The sequence below is a fragment of the Miniopterus natalensis genome, chromosome 1 (genome assembly GCF_054644295.1).
Source record: "Miniopterus natalensis isolate mMinNat1 chromosome 1, mMinNat1.hap1, whole genome shotgun sequence".
In the NCBI taxonomy this organism is placed as follows: domain Eukaryota; kingdom Metazoa; phylum Chordata; class Mammalia; order Chiroptera; family Miniopteridae; genus Miniopterus; species Miniopterus natalensis.
This window is the reverse complement of record NC_142081.1, coordinates 56,597,284-56,613,746: the sequence shown is the minus strand read 5'-3', so window position 1 is coordinate 56,613,746 and position 16,463 is coordinate 56,597,284. Positions and strand designations below refer to the sequence as shown.

Here is a 16,463-nt window from a genome sequence, read left to right as displayed (position 1 = left end):
TGACTTAGTACCTTTCAATAAAAAACAAAACAAAACTGCCTGGCCGGGCGTGGCTCAGCGGTTGAGCATCAACCTAGGATCCAGGAGATTGGGGTTCTATTCCTGGTCAGGGCACATGCCTGGGTTGCGGGCTAGGCAGCCGATCAATGACTCTCATCATTGATGTTTCTATCTCTCTCCCCCTCCTTTCCTCTCTCTGAAATCAATAAAGATATGTTTTTAAAAAAACAAAACAAAAAACTCCCTCTCTATTTCCTTGGGCCTTTGCCCATTGTATAACAGCTCTCAAATCTGAGAAGTTAATCAGCATGAACACCTTAGGTGGGTGCTAAGAAATTAATTATTGGGCTGATTTCAACTCCAGACTGAAATCTTCCAGTGGGCAGGGTCTGGCATTTTCTTCCCTTTTTGCCTTACAGAACTTAACATTGGCCACAAAGCCTGAAGTCAACTGACATTTACTGAATTTAATAGAATTTAACAGAAAAAAACCTGACGATTTTCAGCCCCCAGACAGACCTAACCAGGCTGTACTTTGTAGCAGGCAACAATTTTCAAACTCCTTAAACATTTAACAATGGTTATCTCTGAGTTATAGGAATACTGGTAGTTTTAATATTCTTCTTTATATTTTTTAGTATGTTCCAATTTTCTATGCATATATTACTTTTGTGGGCAGGAAAAAAAAAAGTGTCAATTAAAAAATACTACAGCCTGGCCGGGCGTGGCTCAGCGGTTGAGCGTCGACCTAGGATCCAGGCGACCGGGTTCGATTCCTGGTCAGAGCACATGCCCAGGTTGTGGGCTCGATCCCTAGCAGGGGGCATGCAGGAGGCAGCCGATCAATGACTCTCTCATCATTGATGTTTCTCTCTCTCTCTCTCTCCCTCTCCTTTTCTTTCTCTGAAATCAATGAAGATATATTTAAAAATAAATAAACAAACAAACAAATAAATAAAAAATACTACATATCGTAGTGCTGGTTCCTATCAACTTCTCCTCACCTTCTCATGTGCTTTTATCCCCATCTTGATCTCCAAGACACCCAGTGAACCCCTTCTCAGAAAATGATTGTCTAGTGGAAATTAGGAGACCTTTGGAATCAGACCAGCGTTTGAATCCCAACCCAGTGCAAACGTGGTTAATTATCTTACTTCTCTGAATCCAGCCTCCTTATCTGTAGATGAAAGTAACACCTTCCTTCTAAATTGTGTAGTTTGGGTAAGCAGCTTTGCTAATTTAATACGTATGTGAATCACCTGGGATATTGTTGAAAAGCAGCCTCTTGCTTAGTAGGTCTGAGGTGGGCCCAAGAGTCTGCATTTCTAAGAGCTCCGAGGTAGTGCTGATGCTAGTGATGCACAGATCACACTTTGACTTGCAAGGGATTAATGACATAACAAATGAAGAAGCCTTGGCACAAATGTCCTAACTATGCTTGTTCCTCTCCTCTTGAGTGGGCCTGACTTTCTGGCTGTTTGGATGAGCTCATCTCAGGAAACTCCTGAGATCCACTCAGGTGCAACCCGACTCATTTGAGCTTTAACCTATTCCTATTTTCTCCCGACTTTAATATCCTTCTTTTCTTTCTGTTTAAGTACTTCATTCTTCTTTTGCCTAACAGCAATACAGCTAGCTGTGTTTATAGGGGTTTTTTATAACAGCTTTATTTTTAAATTTTTTAAATTATTTTCTTTTAATCCTCACCCCAGGATATTTTTTCCATTGATTTTTAGAGTGGGAGGGAGGGAGGAAGGAGGAGAGAGAGAGAGAGGGAGGGAGAGAGAGAGAGAGAGAAACATTGATGTGAGAGAGGATTGAACCTGCAACCCAGCTATGTGCCTTGATCAGGATTCAAACAGGTGACACTTTGGTTCTCGGGCCAATGCTCTAACCACAGAGCCACACCGGCTAGGGCCACCCTCACTATTCAAAACACATTAGAAATGGAAATCCAAGAAAAGTACAGGGATTCCCTAAACACAGAATATTGAAAAATATACTTTCCTGTTTTAACTATATTGTTTTATTGCTTTTAAAATTGGTTTCTAAGTAAATAGGTCAGAGTCTATCTTCGATAAATTTTAAATATAGTATTTCTCTGTGATGTAGTAGACAAGGTATTTAGAGGTGAAAAATGGCCCAGTTTCTTCCTACACTCCCAGGTCAGTAGAAAATATTCAACTCTAACATTTCAGGCCTAAGAGCTTTAAATAAGTTATAAAACAAACATGCAAATAAATGGGAGGGGCAGGAATGTCTCTACTTAAAACTTTATGCATAAAATTTTTTCCTAATTTCAAGACAGTTATAGTTAGAGCTGGTAGAAAAACTAGGTAAATAACAACAGTAATTACAAAACACTTAGTTTCTATGTGTTAGGAACTGTGTGAGGTTCTCTGTGCATTATCTCATTTCATTAGGCTTGTAGAAAATATTCGACTTTTTCTAGTTTAGCCATGGCTTCCACAGAGGGATTATTAAAAGATCTAAAAATCTGTGAAAGAAATCCAGAAAATATTTGTTGTGCTCCTTGGGGAAACACAATCCAACTCCCTTCAACTGAAATCCGTGGTGATTTCCAAGGTCTCTGCCCCTCCCCACGCCCATGGTTCACTTCCTCTTCTCACTGTTGCACTCAGAGAAGACCAGAGGACACAGAGGACTCAGCAGCCATGTACTAGCAGCATCTTCTTTTGTTATCTCTGAGTGTAGGTTTTCTTAATGAATCTGTCTAATTTCTCATGCTCTTATAATCAGTAGGTTTTACTTCTTTGGCTGGGTGCAATTTAAATTCTCACTAAAATTGTATGCCCTTTATCTCCTAAGTGTGGGAAGCATGAATGCCAATGAAATCAGGCCAGAGTTTGAATCCTAGTCTCTTAGCCTTGTTTTCTCTATCCATAAAAATTAATGAGGTAATTCCTACCTCCTAGAGTTTATTAAGGTATTCGATCCTTCTTTGCTAGTTCATTCATTCAGTTTACCTAGTACCTACCACGTGCCAAGCACCATTCTAAAGCACCTAAAGGGGTCTGTAAACTCTAAAGCTCAAAGCAGTTACTGCTTTTGCGATCTAGTGGTCGTTTCCCCCCGCAAAGCAACAAAACCAAAAAAAAATCACCTAAACAACAAAGGGAAGATACAGAGAAAAATTCCTTGGCCAGGAGCTTTACAAAAAGAACCTTTTCCCTGAAGGGATTCAGGAAGCAAGAAGGTCCTCCTTCACTCCAAACAGTTCTCACTAGTCCTCGAGGTTTCTCGACTATTTTTCTTGCCCCGCACATCCAGAAACCTACAGTGTATTCCGGGTTGTACTTATGAACAACAGGTCTTGTTCTGCCCGGTACCGTTCACCCTCCGTCCATGCACTTAATCTTTCTGGGCTTTCATTTTATTTATTTTTTCCCAAATGAAAACCGCAAGTTCTAGGCTCCGAACTGGTTTCGGGCACCGTAAGCAAGTGACTCGTGATCTGGGACTGGTTGGGAAAGCCAGGGCGCCGGACAAAGGTGCGTCCTGACTGAAGTTCAAACGCCAGCATCCAACGCCCCAGCCCCTCCGCCGCGCCCGAGATCAGAGGGCGCCCTTTTACAGAAAGCGAACGCTCCAGTCCACGCCTTCTAATACATCACGAGGCCTTATAGGAAAATGAAACTGAAAATTTCCTTTCCTAACCCGGTTCAGCACCGCCGGCTAGGAAACTGGTGACGGGCAGGGTTCTGATTGGCGGCGCCCCAGCGGCATATAAGCCAGACGCGCGGCCCACGGGCGCAGTCGTCGTCGCGTCCGCAGTGGTAGCGATGGCTCTCTCCGTGGCCCTGGTCGTGCTGGCGCTGCTCTGTCTGTCTGGCCTGGACGCTGAACCGCGTGAGTGCCCCTTCCTCCCCGTTTCTCCTCCTCTCGCCCTTCCTCTCCGGGTCCCCTACCCGCTTTCTCGGGACTCTCTCTCTAACAACCGGGTTCTCCAAGTGCTCTTTCCCGCCCAGGAGACGGCGGGGGGTGGGGGGTGGGGTGGGGTGGGGTGCGAGCCCAGGACTCAAGCTTTTCCTTTCTCCGAGAGCGGGAGCTGGGGGAGACGGCTGGCACCCCCGGGCTGGGGAGGTCGGGACAAAGTTTCGGGGTGTTGATAAGCTTCTGAACAACCTGGGTGAGAAAGGGTTTCTCTTCCGCTCTTTCGCGGGACCTCTGGCTCCCGGGCGCAGCTGCAGGGGAGGGGCTGGGAAGCGGTTCCCCAGCCGCTCGGAGCTGCGGACTGCGAGTGGGTGGAGACGCGTTGGGGCGTCGGGGGAAGCCCGGCGGGGGTGAATCTGGGCACCGCTGGGCTTCGGGCTTCCTCCCAGTGCCTGCCAGGTTCACCTGTCCTTTCGCACTTCTCCATACGTATGGAATCAAACCTTGGGCGTCTGCGCGCGACGTCTGTAGAATGCTTTGGGGTGTTACAGGGCCCCCGCTTTCATATCATTAAGTCACTTGTTCCCATTACACTATGCCGCTTTCTCTCTCTCTCTCTCTCTTTTTTTAAAATATATCTTTATTGATTTCAGAGAGAGGAAAGGAGAGAGAGAGAAACATCAATGATGAGAGTCATTGATCTGCTGCCTGGAGCCCGCAACCCGGGCATGTGCCCTGACCGGGAATCGAACCCGGATCGCCTGGATCCTAGGTCGATGCTCAACCACTGAGCCACGCCTGGCTGGGCCACTATGGCGCTTTTAATAATTGTAAGAGCTACCCTGTTTTTGACAACTCACAGTGTGCGGGGGACGCTGTGTGCTTCATGTCATTTTAAGTCTTAAATGGGCCTACAATGTAAATATGAAGGTTATTATCAGCATTTCACAGATGAGGAAACCGACGCACCAAGAGTTTAAGCAATTTAATCACACAGGGAATAAATGGCCGACAATGGCTCCTGACTAGAGCGCAATGCTGAGGTGTAAACCTTTGGGCCGTATGTAATCCGTACCTCCTCCGTTGGGTATGAGATTGCCTGGAACAAGCTGGGAGGCTGTGGGGCCCCTGTTGCCATTTTTGGCTCCTTGCCAGGTTCTTTCCAAGATGAACTCAGCCTCTACTTTCAGTTTTGAAAAAGCCAAGGTTAATCAGTCAGAGAGGTTGTAAAACCAGTGATAAGGGTAATCAGAGTGATTACCAAGGCTGTCTGTTGAGGACACCAGGGACATTGAGCATGTCCCAAATACCCTGTAATATACAAGACTCTCTTATTTTCCCCCTCATAAAACCCTCTGTGAAGCGTGGTCTTTTGATCATGAGAAGAAGGTATTTAATTTATAATTTGTTTACAAAGTAAAGCACGATGTCTATCATCAGTATTTTTTAAAAAAAGATGTTTTTATTGATTTCAGAGAGAGGGAGAGATGGAAACGTCAATGATGAGAGTAATTGATTGGCTGCCTCCTGCCCTCCCCTACTGGGGATGGAGCCCACAACCCAGGCACATGCCCTGACCAGGAATCCAACTGCAATCTCCTGGTTCATAAGTAGATGCTCAACCTCTGAGCCACACAGGCGGGGCTGTCATCACTATTATTGATATTTGCTGACTGTAGAAGCCTTTTTGAAAAATAACAAGCTAGCATTTTTTAAAAATCTTAATTTTAAAATTTCTAAAGTAATACATGCCCTGCATAGATCATTTCTGGAAGAGACCCAAGAAATAGGTAATGGTGATTGCCTCTGGGGGTCAGTTTTCTGCTCTATCCCATGTGTGGGTTTGTTTGTTTCATGTGGACATAAATTATTTTTTCAGGTAAGCTTTGGAAGCTAAAATAACTCTCCCAAAGTCACAGAGCCAGTAAGGGGCTGGGTCCAAATTAAAACCTAGGCCTCACTGATATTGGTCCTCTTAGAAGAGATTTTTCACGATGCTTTTGCAAAACCCTACCTGGTTCCCTCAAAGTGAGAATTCCAGGCCAGATGAACCTTGCTCTTACTCCTGTGGCATTTACTATATTCTAATTATTAGAAGCTCAAATACAAAGAGCATTCTGATTTATCTTCACTTTTAACTTTATGGGGGAAAGAAATTAAGGCTTCATTGGGATCCTCGGTCCAGCTTTTGTGGACTTTTGATATTTCCTTTCCTGGCGACCTTTCCTTTGATGATAGAGTGTTTCTACACAGATGCATGTGGCCAGAGTGGTCTGGTACTTCTCCTTTTCCCCACCACCTTCTGGACCTGGAGGAGCAGCTGCCCTGTAGTAATCATGAACCCTGAATGTATACATATTTTATTTTTAAAAAATATTTTTATTGACTTTTTTTTAGAGAGAGAGGAAGGGAGAGAGAAACATCAGTGTGAGAGTGAAACATCAATCAACTGCCTCCTGCATTCCCCCTACCAGGGGTCAAGCCTGAAACCCGGGCATGTGTCCTGATGGGGAATTGAATGGGCTACCTCTCAGTGCAGAGGATGATGCCCAACCAACTGAGCCACACTGGCCAGGGCCGTATGTATTTTAAAGTGAATTACACACATGCATTAGTGTCAGTCTGTATACTGAGTAGCAGTAACACTTCTCTTCATTTTGGATGAAAAATAAAGAAATAGAGTTTATATTTTCTTTCTGCACCCCCAAGGATGGTCTAGTCATGCATCCCCTTTGGAAACGGCTGTTCTGTAGCATTATACAATGGATTCTGAACCCAGCTAGTTATAGGAATCATTTCAATCATCCCATTCTCATGCATTACTGTACTTGGTCATAATGGAGAGTATGTTCTCTCCCATTTGCCAGAGTCCTCACCCTTTCCTATTGTTTTGACCCAGCCAGACTCACACATTTAAGCTATTTGCCAGCTTCTGTTGGCATTTAAACCTTGTAGCTCATGAAATCAGGTACAAAAGCAGGGGTTTGGTGTATAAACTCTAGGCAGGATGAAGAGGTTGTGTTTTGTAGGAATGTACTTTGAGTTGACTCTCTTAGGAACCTGAGCAACTAGTAATGATAACATCTGCCACTTACAGAGCAACTGCTGTGTGCCAGACCCTTTACTAGATACTACACACTGAGAAGTCAGATGGGTGTCGGTCTAGGCAGGAGCAGGAACCAAAAAGGAAATATGTAAACAAAGAAAAAAATTGATGGGGCTGAAACAGGATACAATAACATGAGTTTTTTGATGTGGCTAGTAGGAGGGTGTGTGAAGAGAAAAATGAAATTTGAAAAGTAGGTTAGGGCCAAATCATGTAGACTTTTTTGAGTGATGTGTTAAGGAATTCTGTCGGTGCCGAGAAGCCATCAAAATCATTGCTAGATAAAGAAGTGATCAAAGACAATACAGTAAAAAATGTAGGAAAATGCTATAGAGGGCTATTAGGCAGCATACTGATAAAAATATTGTATTACCCTTTCTGTATTTTGTGATCGGCTTTTCCAGATGTGTCAGCTTTTAAAAATCACTATTTCTTATGATTTATTTTCTCATTTTGATTATTCATTTTCATATCTACAAAAAAAAAACCTCTCGAGAGACTCCACAGAAAGGTTCTTAAAGATTTGTCACAATCTCCAGTGACAGCAGAAGATACTACTAGAAATCTGCCAGAAAAAGCCAAAAAGGCATGTGTAGGGGAATTATGTGAGAAAGATACCAGGTCATGGTTTATCCCTCAAAATGGAGGTAGCCTTTTGGAAAAGTGAAAGCTTATTTGACCAGAGAGGAAATGGAATTGGAAGTGGACAATCAAATTTAAACACTTGGTGCCCAATCTAGCTTTAGACCAAGGTTGTCCCAAGTGATATACTGTGCATTGCTCATTTATCTTTCCCTGATGTTCCTCAGGTACTCCAAAGATTCAGGTTTACTCACGCCATCCAGCAGAGAATGGAAAGCCAAATTTCCTAAACTGCTATGTGTCTGGGTTCCATCCACCTGAGATTGATATTCATTTGCTGAAGAATGGAAAAGAGATGCCAGCGGAGAAGTCAGACCTGTCTTTCAGTAAGGACTGGTCTTTCTATCTTCTGGTGCACGCAAATTTCACTCCCAGCGCAGGAGATGAATACAGCTGCTCTGTGACTCACGTTACTCTCCCTGAGCCCAAGAAAGTTAAGTGGGGTAAGTTTTCAAGTTCTTTCCTTAACTGCTGGCAGTTGTATCTGAGTATAGCCACAGCATAAAGCTGCTTTGATATTTTAAAAAATATGTGTACTGGGATTGTTAGGGAATGTTATTAGAGCTCTGATAAGTGGCACCTTCTGAGAGATCTCTGCACAGCATGGTCCCAGAGATGGTCGTTTTCCTGAGGCAAGAGCAGGGAGCAGCAATAGCACTTGCACAAATGCACACTCATTCCCAACGTCTTACCTGCTGGCTTTCTCAGGCTTTCCTGACAACCTCATGGATACTTCGAACCAACAAGAGTCTAAGGGAGGCGCAGGCCTTTGTAAGCCTTGCTCTGCTGGCACCCTACAATCCTGGACTCCTCCAGCACTGACTGGGTTGGGTTCTAGGCTAGTAGGCAGGTTTGGGTCCTGCTAGGTAGTTCTAACCCAGGTACTCATGGTTAGGGACAGCAGGCTATTCTGCCAGACATTTGTTAATACATAGTATTTTAAAAATAAAACTTATCGTTTCCCTTTTTCTTTCCCCATTTTCTTTTTCATAGATCGATACAACTAACTGGCAGCATCATGGAGGTAAGTTTTTAACTTAAAAGAAACGTTTTGTTTGTTTGTTTCATTATTCTGAAGACTTTCCAAACAGCTGTAATATGACATCCTCAGTATATGGAGGACATTAATCAGGGCAGCATTTCAGCAGGCGGAGAAGAATCCTGCAGGGTCACATTCCCTTTTCCTGTGGAGTGGCATGTGGAAGGTGTGTGGCCCCAGTTGTGGCTCTGCCAGCATCACTGGCCCCCTAAAGGAAGTCAGAGGAGCTGCTGGTGTACAGCATAGAGGCAGCTGGTTACCCACACTACCTGCAAGGCTTTGCTCGCTCTTCTGCCATTTCCACATGGGGCATCTCCGGGCCTTCAGAAATGAACCATTCTCTTCTGTTGCATAGCAGTTGCTTTATTAGTCAGAAGAGAGGAGTAGCATGGTTCTAAAGAAGTCCCATTCCTTTAATCTCTTGTTGAGCCTTAGCATGTGAGCACTGGGTTTGCCTTCTGGAGGCTCCCAGTCCAATAGAGGAGAGAAACAGAAACACTGTTATAATGCATTGTAAAGATACTAAAATGGATGTATCTACAAGGAGTTCTAGCAGCATGAAAGAGGGAGGAATTGGACTTCTCTGTCTCTTTGGATGGAGTTCACAGGTAGAAAACCTCTTCACATCTCCTGTTATATTTTAGGACAGGGAAATTAATTCAAGAGAGCATCAGAGAAGCTGGGTGACCTGCCCAGAGTCACACAGTAACTAAAAGGTAGAGCCAGAATCTGAACTCTAATACCAGCATTCTTTTCTCTTAGGTTGTGGGAGAATCAATGGGATAAACTAATGGGAAATGCTCTTTGTAATGGGTCTGGAAAACTGTCTGCAGCTACTACTTTTACAAATCGTGATATACACAGAAGAAGTTAGACAAGTTGGGTGGTACAGTCTGTAATCCAAATAAAATAAGTATATTTTCTAACAAGACTTTTTCTGTCCCCTCAGGTTTGAAGATTCCTCATTTGGATTGGATTGATTGCAAATTCTGCTTGCTTTCTTGTTAATGCATATATGCTATTGTGCTTTAAAAAACAATATTTACATTAACAAAAATGTCATCTTTATAATTTCACTTTGGCCACTATTGACGTATCTGGGCAGGGGGTTACTGGCTGCATAGGGGTAGGGAGAATAGAATTCTTATGTCCAATATTAACATCATAAAAAATTACATAAATTTTATATAAAATTCAGATTTTCCTATTAATCTGTGTTATAACTATGTTGATATCCTTGGTTCACTAAATAAACAATGGTGAAACTTGCTGTGTCCAGTTTCTTATACATCTCTCCCTCTCTTACCCTTTAATTTTTTTATTTTATTTTTTTATTTTTAGAGGCTGTTTATTAAAGCTGGGGACAGTGAAACAAGAAAGGGCTGGGGAAATAAGCCTAGGCTGGTCTGCTTTGGCTAAGAAGTCAGAGAAAAGGGGGCCTTGGAGACAGGTTCAGGGGGTTTGCCCGGGAGGAACTGTCCCTGCCCATTGCTGCCCTGGTTGCAAGTCTCGTGGGTTTCCTTAGATAAGTAGGAGATGCGTGCCTGTGGGGGCAGGAGAGGGGCAAGGAGAAGAGAAAGGCCCACGCGCTGGGACCTCTATTTTGAAGGTTTTTAAATGATGAGAGTTTAGGGGAGGTCTTAAGGGAGGATCTCAATAGAATATAATATTCATCAGTTTTTCCTCTCTTACCCTTTTGTTTTCAAACAGGGAAACAGTCTTCAAGTATCACTTGAAGAAGAGTGTAAACCCCTGGTATATAGGGTTTGGTTCACAGTGGAAGGGGCCTTAGTGATCTACAGTTTACAGATCCAGAGGAACAGGATCCCAGAGAAATTAAATGACTTTGTCAGGGTGACACAGCTGTCTGCTGAAGACCAGGCTTCCATCTTTTAGCCAGAGTTCTGTTTCTTGGGCCAAGACATAGGAATATATAGACTCAAAGGGAGCAAGGGTATCTGGAGAATTTCATATTTTAGCAGGTAGTAGATATACTTTGAATGAAAAATACTAGATTTTTAAATTTCAAAGCATAGTTTATACATGATGACCTGCTTGGCACATTTGTTTCTTTGACCAAGAATTTCAGTTAGCTAGTGCTAGGTACTGACAGGACAAATAGAACACAACACTGCTCTCAAATTGCTCAGTGTAATGGATAGGCAGACATGCACTCAAACAATTAACGCATTCTGATAGACTGTAGCACAGGGAAGTCCAGAGAACTAGGTAAAGCATGTTTGGGAAACAACAAACAACTAGGTAGGTGTTAGGGAAGTCACTTGCTTGAGCTGCGACTTGGTGGGGAGAGGCTCTCTGGTGAGTGGGGCCTGGGGTTTTCAGGGAGGGAGGCAAATTATGAGATGTAAAGAGGTGTGAGGTGTGAGTAGTTCCAAACAGCAGAGCAAGAGTAGCTGGGGAAGATTTGTAGGAACTTAGCTGAAAAGATTGACGGGTGACTTAGACCCTTAACTATTCACCCTGGGTGCACTTTTGAATCACCTATGGAACTTATTAAAACATAACAGCTCTAAAAAATAAAGTCTATTTAAAAAAACCCCAGCTTTCTAGGTTTCAATCCAGACCAACTACACCACAGTCTCTAAGTATGGAGCCCAGCCAAACAACAGTATTATTATATTTTTAAAATTAAGACCTTAAGTTTTTAGAGCAGTTTTAGGTTCACAGCAAAATCGAGAGGAAGGTACAGAGATTTCCCATATAGTCCCTACCCTCACCAACCATAGCCTCCCCCATTATCAACATCCCCAACCAGAGTGGTACATTTGTTACAACCGATAAACCTACATTGACACATCCTTATCACTAAAGTCATAGTTTACATTATGGTTCACTCTTGGTGTGTTGTATGTTTTATGGGTTTGGACAAATGTATAATGACATATGTCCCTCATTATGGTATTATACAGAGTATTTCACAGCCCTAAACATACTCTGTGCTCCCAACATTCATTCCTCCTACCCCTACCCCAACCCGTGGCAACCACTGATCTTGTTACCCTCCTCATAGTTTTGCCATATCCAGAATGTCATATAGTTGAACTCATACAGTTTTTAGCCTTTTCAGATTGGCTTCTTTCATTTAGTAATATGCATTTATGGTTCATTCATGTCTTTTCATGACTTGAGAGTGCATTTCTTTTTAGTGTTAAGCAATATGCCATTATGTGGGTGTACCATAGTCTATTTATCTGTTCAACTAATGAAGAATATAATGGTTCCAAATGTTGGCGGTTATGAGTAAAGCTGATACAAATATGTGCAGGCTTTTGTGTGGACATCAGTTTTCACAGTATTGTTTGTTTGTTTGTTTTTATCTCTAGATAGTTTTAATGTGTAGCAAAGGTTGAGATCCACTGGGTTAAATAATAAAGGATTTTCTATTCCATGTCATTGAACAGAACTATTTTGTGAAATCTTGTTTGCTGACTGATGGTCCCATGTAATGCTCCTCCAGAGCACGCCTTAGTTCCCCACTTCAGAACTAGAGACTAGTCAAAGAGGAGGAGTACTGGAGCTTAACTATGCTCATTAAATTTAAATGTGCAATGCAAATTAAACAAAAGTCTCAATGTCAATAATAAAGTTAGACCTCACACGTACTGACATAGAATAACCATGCTACACTGTGGAAACAAAAAAGTAATTTCTAGAAAATATAAGTCATGAAAAAGCCCAAACTATATAAAGCACATGCATTATATATTTTATCATGCACAAAAGCAGGTCTGTAAAGTCATGCCCTGAATTGTTGTTAGTGGTTATTCAAGATATTGAAGAAGGGTGAATAAAAAAGAGGAAGCTGACTAGTCTGTTGGGAAATTAATTTGCTAAAAGCCATTTGGCTGAGTATGAACTGGCATTTTCGTGAAATCCCATATGAGTGTGTGTGCGGTGGGGGAAGGATTTGGGGGAGAGCTGGGAGTGGAGGAGTAGATGGTGAAACAGTACAGGCTCATATCTTAAGCAGAGGTACTTCCCTGCTGCTGCTCACCATGGCCAACAGTGTGGCCCATGTTATGCCCTTCTAAATACTGAGGAATGTGGCAGCTGAGTCAACCATCACCTACCAGGGCCTGGCCAAGTGGAAGGAGGCTGGGAACCACAGGACTCTCCTACTCTCCCAGGTGGAGGGCCAGTCTCACCCCAAACTATGTTGGTGAAAGGGCCGAAGGAAGCTGTCTCTCAGCTTGAAGCAAATTGATTATTTGAAGAATTATTTGGCTAATTAATATATAAACCTTTCCTTTTAGAAAATTTATTGTAGAATTGTTTTAAAATTGTCCTCATTGCTTGGCCGGGCGTGGCTCAGCGGTTGAGCGTCGACCTGGGATCCGGGCGATCGGGGTTCGATTCCCGGTCAGGGCACATGCCCGGGTTGTGGGCTCGATCAATGACTCTCTCATCATTGATGTTTCTACCTCTCTCTCTCCCTCTCCTTTCCTCTCTCTGAAATCAATAAAGATATATTTAAAAATAAAAAATAAATAAAAATAAAAATAAAATAAAATTGTCCTCATCATCAAATAATGAAAATAAAGAAAAACATCATAAACTTCTGCAATCTCCTATGACAGAGATTACCACATTTTGGACCCCACTGGATTTTCTCAGTGTGTACCCATCACTCTCAATTTTATGTTATGACTGTTTTTCAAATATAATCTTTATTAAATAGCTCTCCTTGCATTTCCTTATAATTCCCCTTTTAAGGAATTTAGAAAGGTCCAAGAAACCAGAGAAAGACAGCATTTGATTTGATGCAGGTTCTAGACCTGTAGTGATAGCCTGAGAGGGCTCCATACTTTGAATGACAATAGGAAGTGACAATGATAAAAAGCTGTAAGGTGGGAGCCATGGCTTTAGGCAATTCACCAAGGTAAAGGGGAGAAAATACATCTGGAAGAGAGAGTCCAAGAAAAAGCAGAAATGTGAGTTAGAATTCAGCAGTTTTAACCTAAAACTGTTCTGTTGACCCAAGGACCTACAAGGAAAATACCAAGAGATGAGACTGTGACTGTAACTTAGTGGTTTGTGTGTAGTATTACTTAAGACTGGTGCTCAGATCTTGGCAACGGTGGCAGACATCCCGCTCATCCCCCCTTCAGAGCATCAGCATTTGCCTATCTCTGGCACTCCAAGCTGAGGTGCTACTTTTGATCCCATTTTAATATATTTTTAAACAAACGATATTAGCCTTTTTACTCCCCCTTCCTCCACAACCTCCCTTAGCAGATAATCCCACAGGAAAAAGTCCACAAATACAGAAAACCTCTTAAGAATGTTTACCTAGGCACAGGGCTAAGGTGGCAGGACAAAGACAAAAGGAAACTATTAACAATATTATTCTATATACTTCTATATGCTTTGAAGTGTTACAACTTTTAGTTTTTGAGTAAATGTTCACTACTTTTTAAAATAGGAAGCTTATATAGGCAGAAAAGAAAATTTGTTAATCCCTCTACCCAGAGATGATCACTTACTAGTGTTCATTTGGGTGTGTTTAGCTCTTTAGATTTTTATTTATTCTATATTTAAAAGCGGCTATTGTTATTATCATATATATTTAAAATACTTTAAAATAATACTTTTTATATATCATTTTTTCACCATCCCTAATGAAAACATGTCATAAATGGAAACAATACAAAGAACTGGCAAATGTTTTTTCTAGTTTTTGTCAACAACCACTCTCCCAATATCTTTGGGATGTTGTTTTTACTTGTCTTTTATATATTATAAATTCTTGAGTAAAAGTCAAGGTTTTTCTTTAATAAAATAAATATTTAGTTTGTGATGTAGCCATTAAGATTTTAGGGGCAACAATTAGCCTTATCTCTCCTTCGACTCTAAGCTTTTAGGGAAAAAACTGAAGACTAACATTTGGGTCCTAGATGTCTTAAAATAAAGTATCTGTGAGTACCTTGACTGAAAACTTTATGCATTAAAACTATTCTGATACTTTGGAGAGCTACAGAAGGGCTGATAGAAAAAGAAAACCTAGTAAATATAATTAAAAATAACAGTTTAATCATGTATTATGCACTTACTATGGATTCCGTATAACTTCTCTCATTAGTTGGATGCACATTTATTTGTCTTCTTTGGTCCTTCACAACATAGATGATTAAAAACTGAAACTGAAGAGATTTTATATTGCCAGAGCACACAGGCCCAACTGAAAGTTCACAGTGATGTGCAGGCTTCCCTTCCCCCATAGACCACTTCCTGTTTTTACTGTTTCCACACAGCGGAAAGAGAGAGGCTCTTTCTGGCACAGGATGCCACAGTGCTATCCAAAGCGGTTTCCTAGGTGTCTGTAGCTGTCTGCAACTGCGTGTTCCTTATTCATAACCTGAAGAGTCAGTGAGCGTCTCAGAAGCAGGTCGTGACCAAGGATTCGCATGCAAGTGACTTATTGAGAAAGGGCTTCCAGGAGAAACCAGTAAGGGAGTGGGGGATGAAGGGTACAGAATGGGAAGAAGCCAAGTGAGGATGTGATTTCAGAAGTCCCACACCCAGCCTGTGCCCATGGTGAGCTCTAGGACAAAGAACAAACCTCGGAGTCTGTTTTGCTTGGAAGCAAAGGAGCTGGGTTTTCCTGTCAGGAGTGTGAAGTGGGGTGAAGCATGAAACTCCCAGGTACTTCCAGCACACTTCAGTACCCGAGGGTAATCTGCAAGTCTAGGGATAATGTGCAGGTCCTGGTTGTTGGCAGCAAAATCTGAAAAAGCTGGTGATGGGCTCCTAGAGTTTGGTGGGGCATCAGTTTACTACTGTGAGTTTCTTGTTAACATCCTCTGATAAAAACATCTGCTGAGCCCACAACACAGGCCATCCCAAACTTCCATTAAAAGTGCCAAGTTTCTAAGGGGCTAGCATTAAAGTGTGAATGCCACTGAACTCAGACCTGGGTTTGAAGTCCAATTCCACAAAAGGAATGGGAAAAGTCGTATTTCTGGCGTGACTCTTCATCACCATATTCATAAAATGGGATAATTATTCCTACATCATAAAGTTTATTCATTTATTCACTTAATCATTTGTTCAATAAATGTGGAATTCTTTTCTGTGCCAGGCACTGTTCCAGGGATGTTCTGACAAGGGGAAGGTGATAAGGATGGCACTGTAAAATGTAAAGCTCTACGTAACTGCTTTTACTTGCAGTGGTTCTTCATTTTCACAGCTCACTAGAACATAACATTACCTAAAAGCACAGCAAGCAGAGATACAAGGGAAAACTTCTTGGTGCTTAGCAGGTGGAAAAGAAACCCCAAACAAACAAAACCAAACCACCACCACTACCAACAACAAAAACTACTATGGTGGAATTCCTTTCCCTAAAGGGCTTTAGGTAAAAGATGGTCCTCCCTCCCGACAGTTTCTCCAAAGGTGAGTCTATAGGCAGAGCTCTCCTTTGGCAGTCTCAGGATTCCTGGGAATGGTTTTGATTAAAGTATTCATAAGGCCTAATTGCATCTTCAGGAGCTTCTAATCCTGACTCTGTCACAGTTCACCCTTTTTCAGATCTTTTGACCTTCCCTGGCCTCGGTTTCCTTATCTATAAAATGAAGGGTTCTTGACTACTAACTTGTGTATTAGACCCTTACTTACTATATGTCTAGGATAGGGAGTCACTACTCAAGCTCTCTGTGTGAATTAGCCTCGTGTAACCTGGGTATAACACCTGAATTAGCACCTCCCAATTACCTATTCTTTTTTCTTTTTTAAAATCTCAAATAAATACTTGTTGCCTTTCAC

The 16,463-nt window shown here is 42.1% G+C and overlaps 1 protein-coding gene across 1 annotated transcript; it reads left to right on the top strand.

The window, feature by feature from the left end:
* Positions 1-3,765: 3,765 nt before the first annotated feature.
* On the top strand, positions 3,766-9,949 carry B2M (beta-2-microglobulin). Its single transcript, XM_016211948.2, has 4 exons — positions 3,766-3,870; positions 7,810-8,085; positions 8,636-8,666; positions 9,631-9,949. Exons 1-3 carry the CDS (start codon positions 3,804-3,806, stop codon positions 8,647-8,649), a joined length of 357 nt encoding a protein of 118 aa, XP_016067434.1. The 5' UTR covers positions 3,766-3,803; the 3' UTR covers positions 8,650-8,666; positions 9,631-9,949.
* The last annotated feature ends 6,514 nt before the right edge of the window (positions 9,950-16,463 follow it).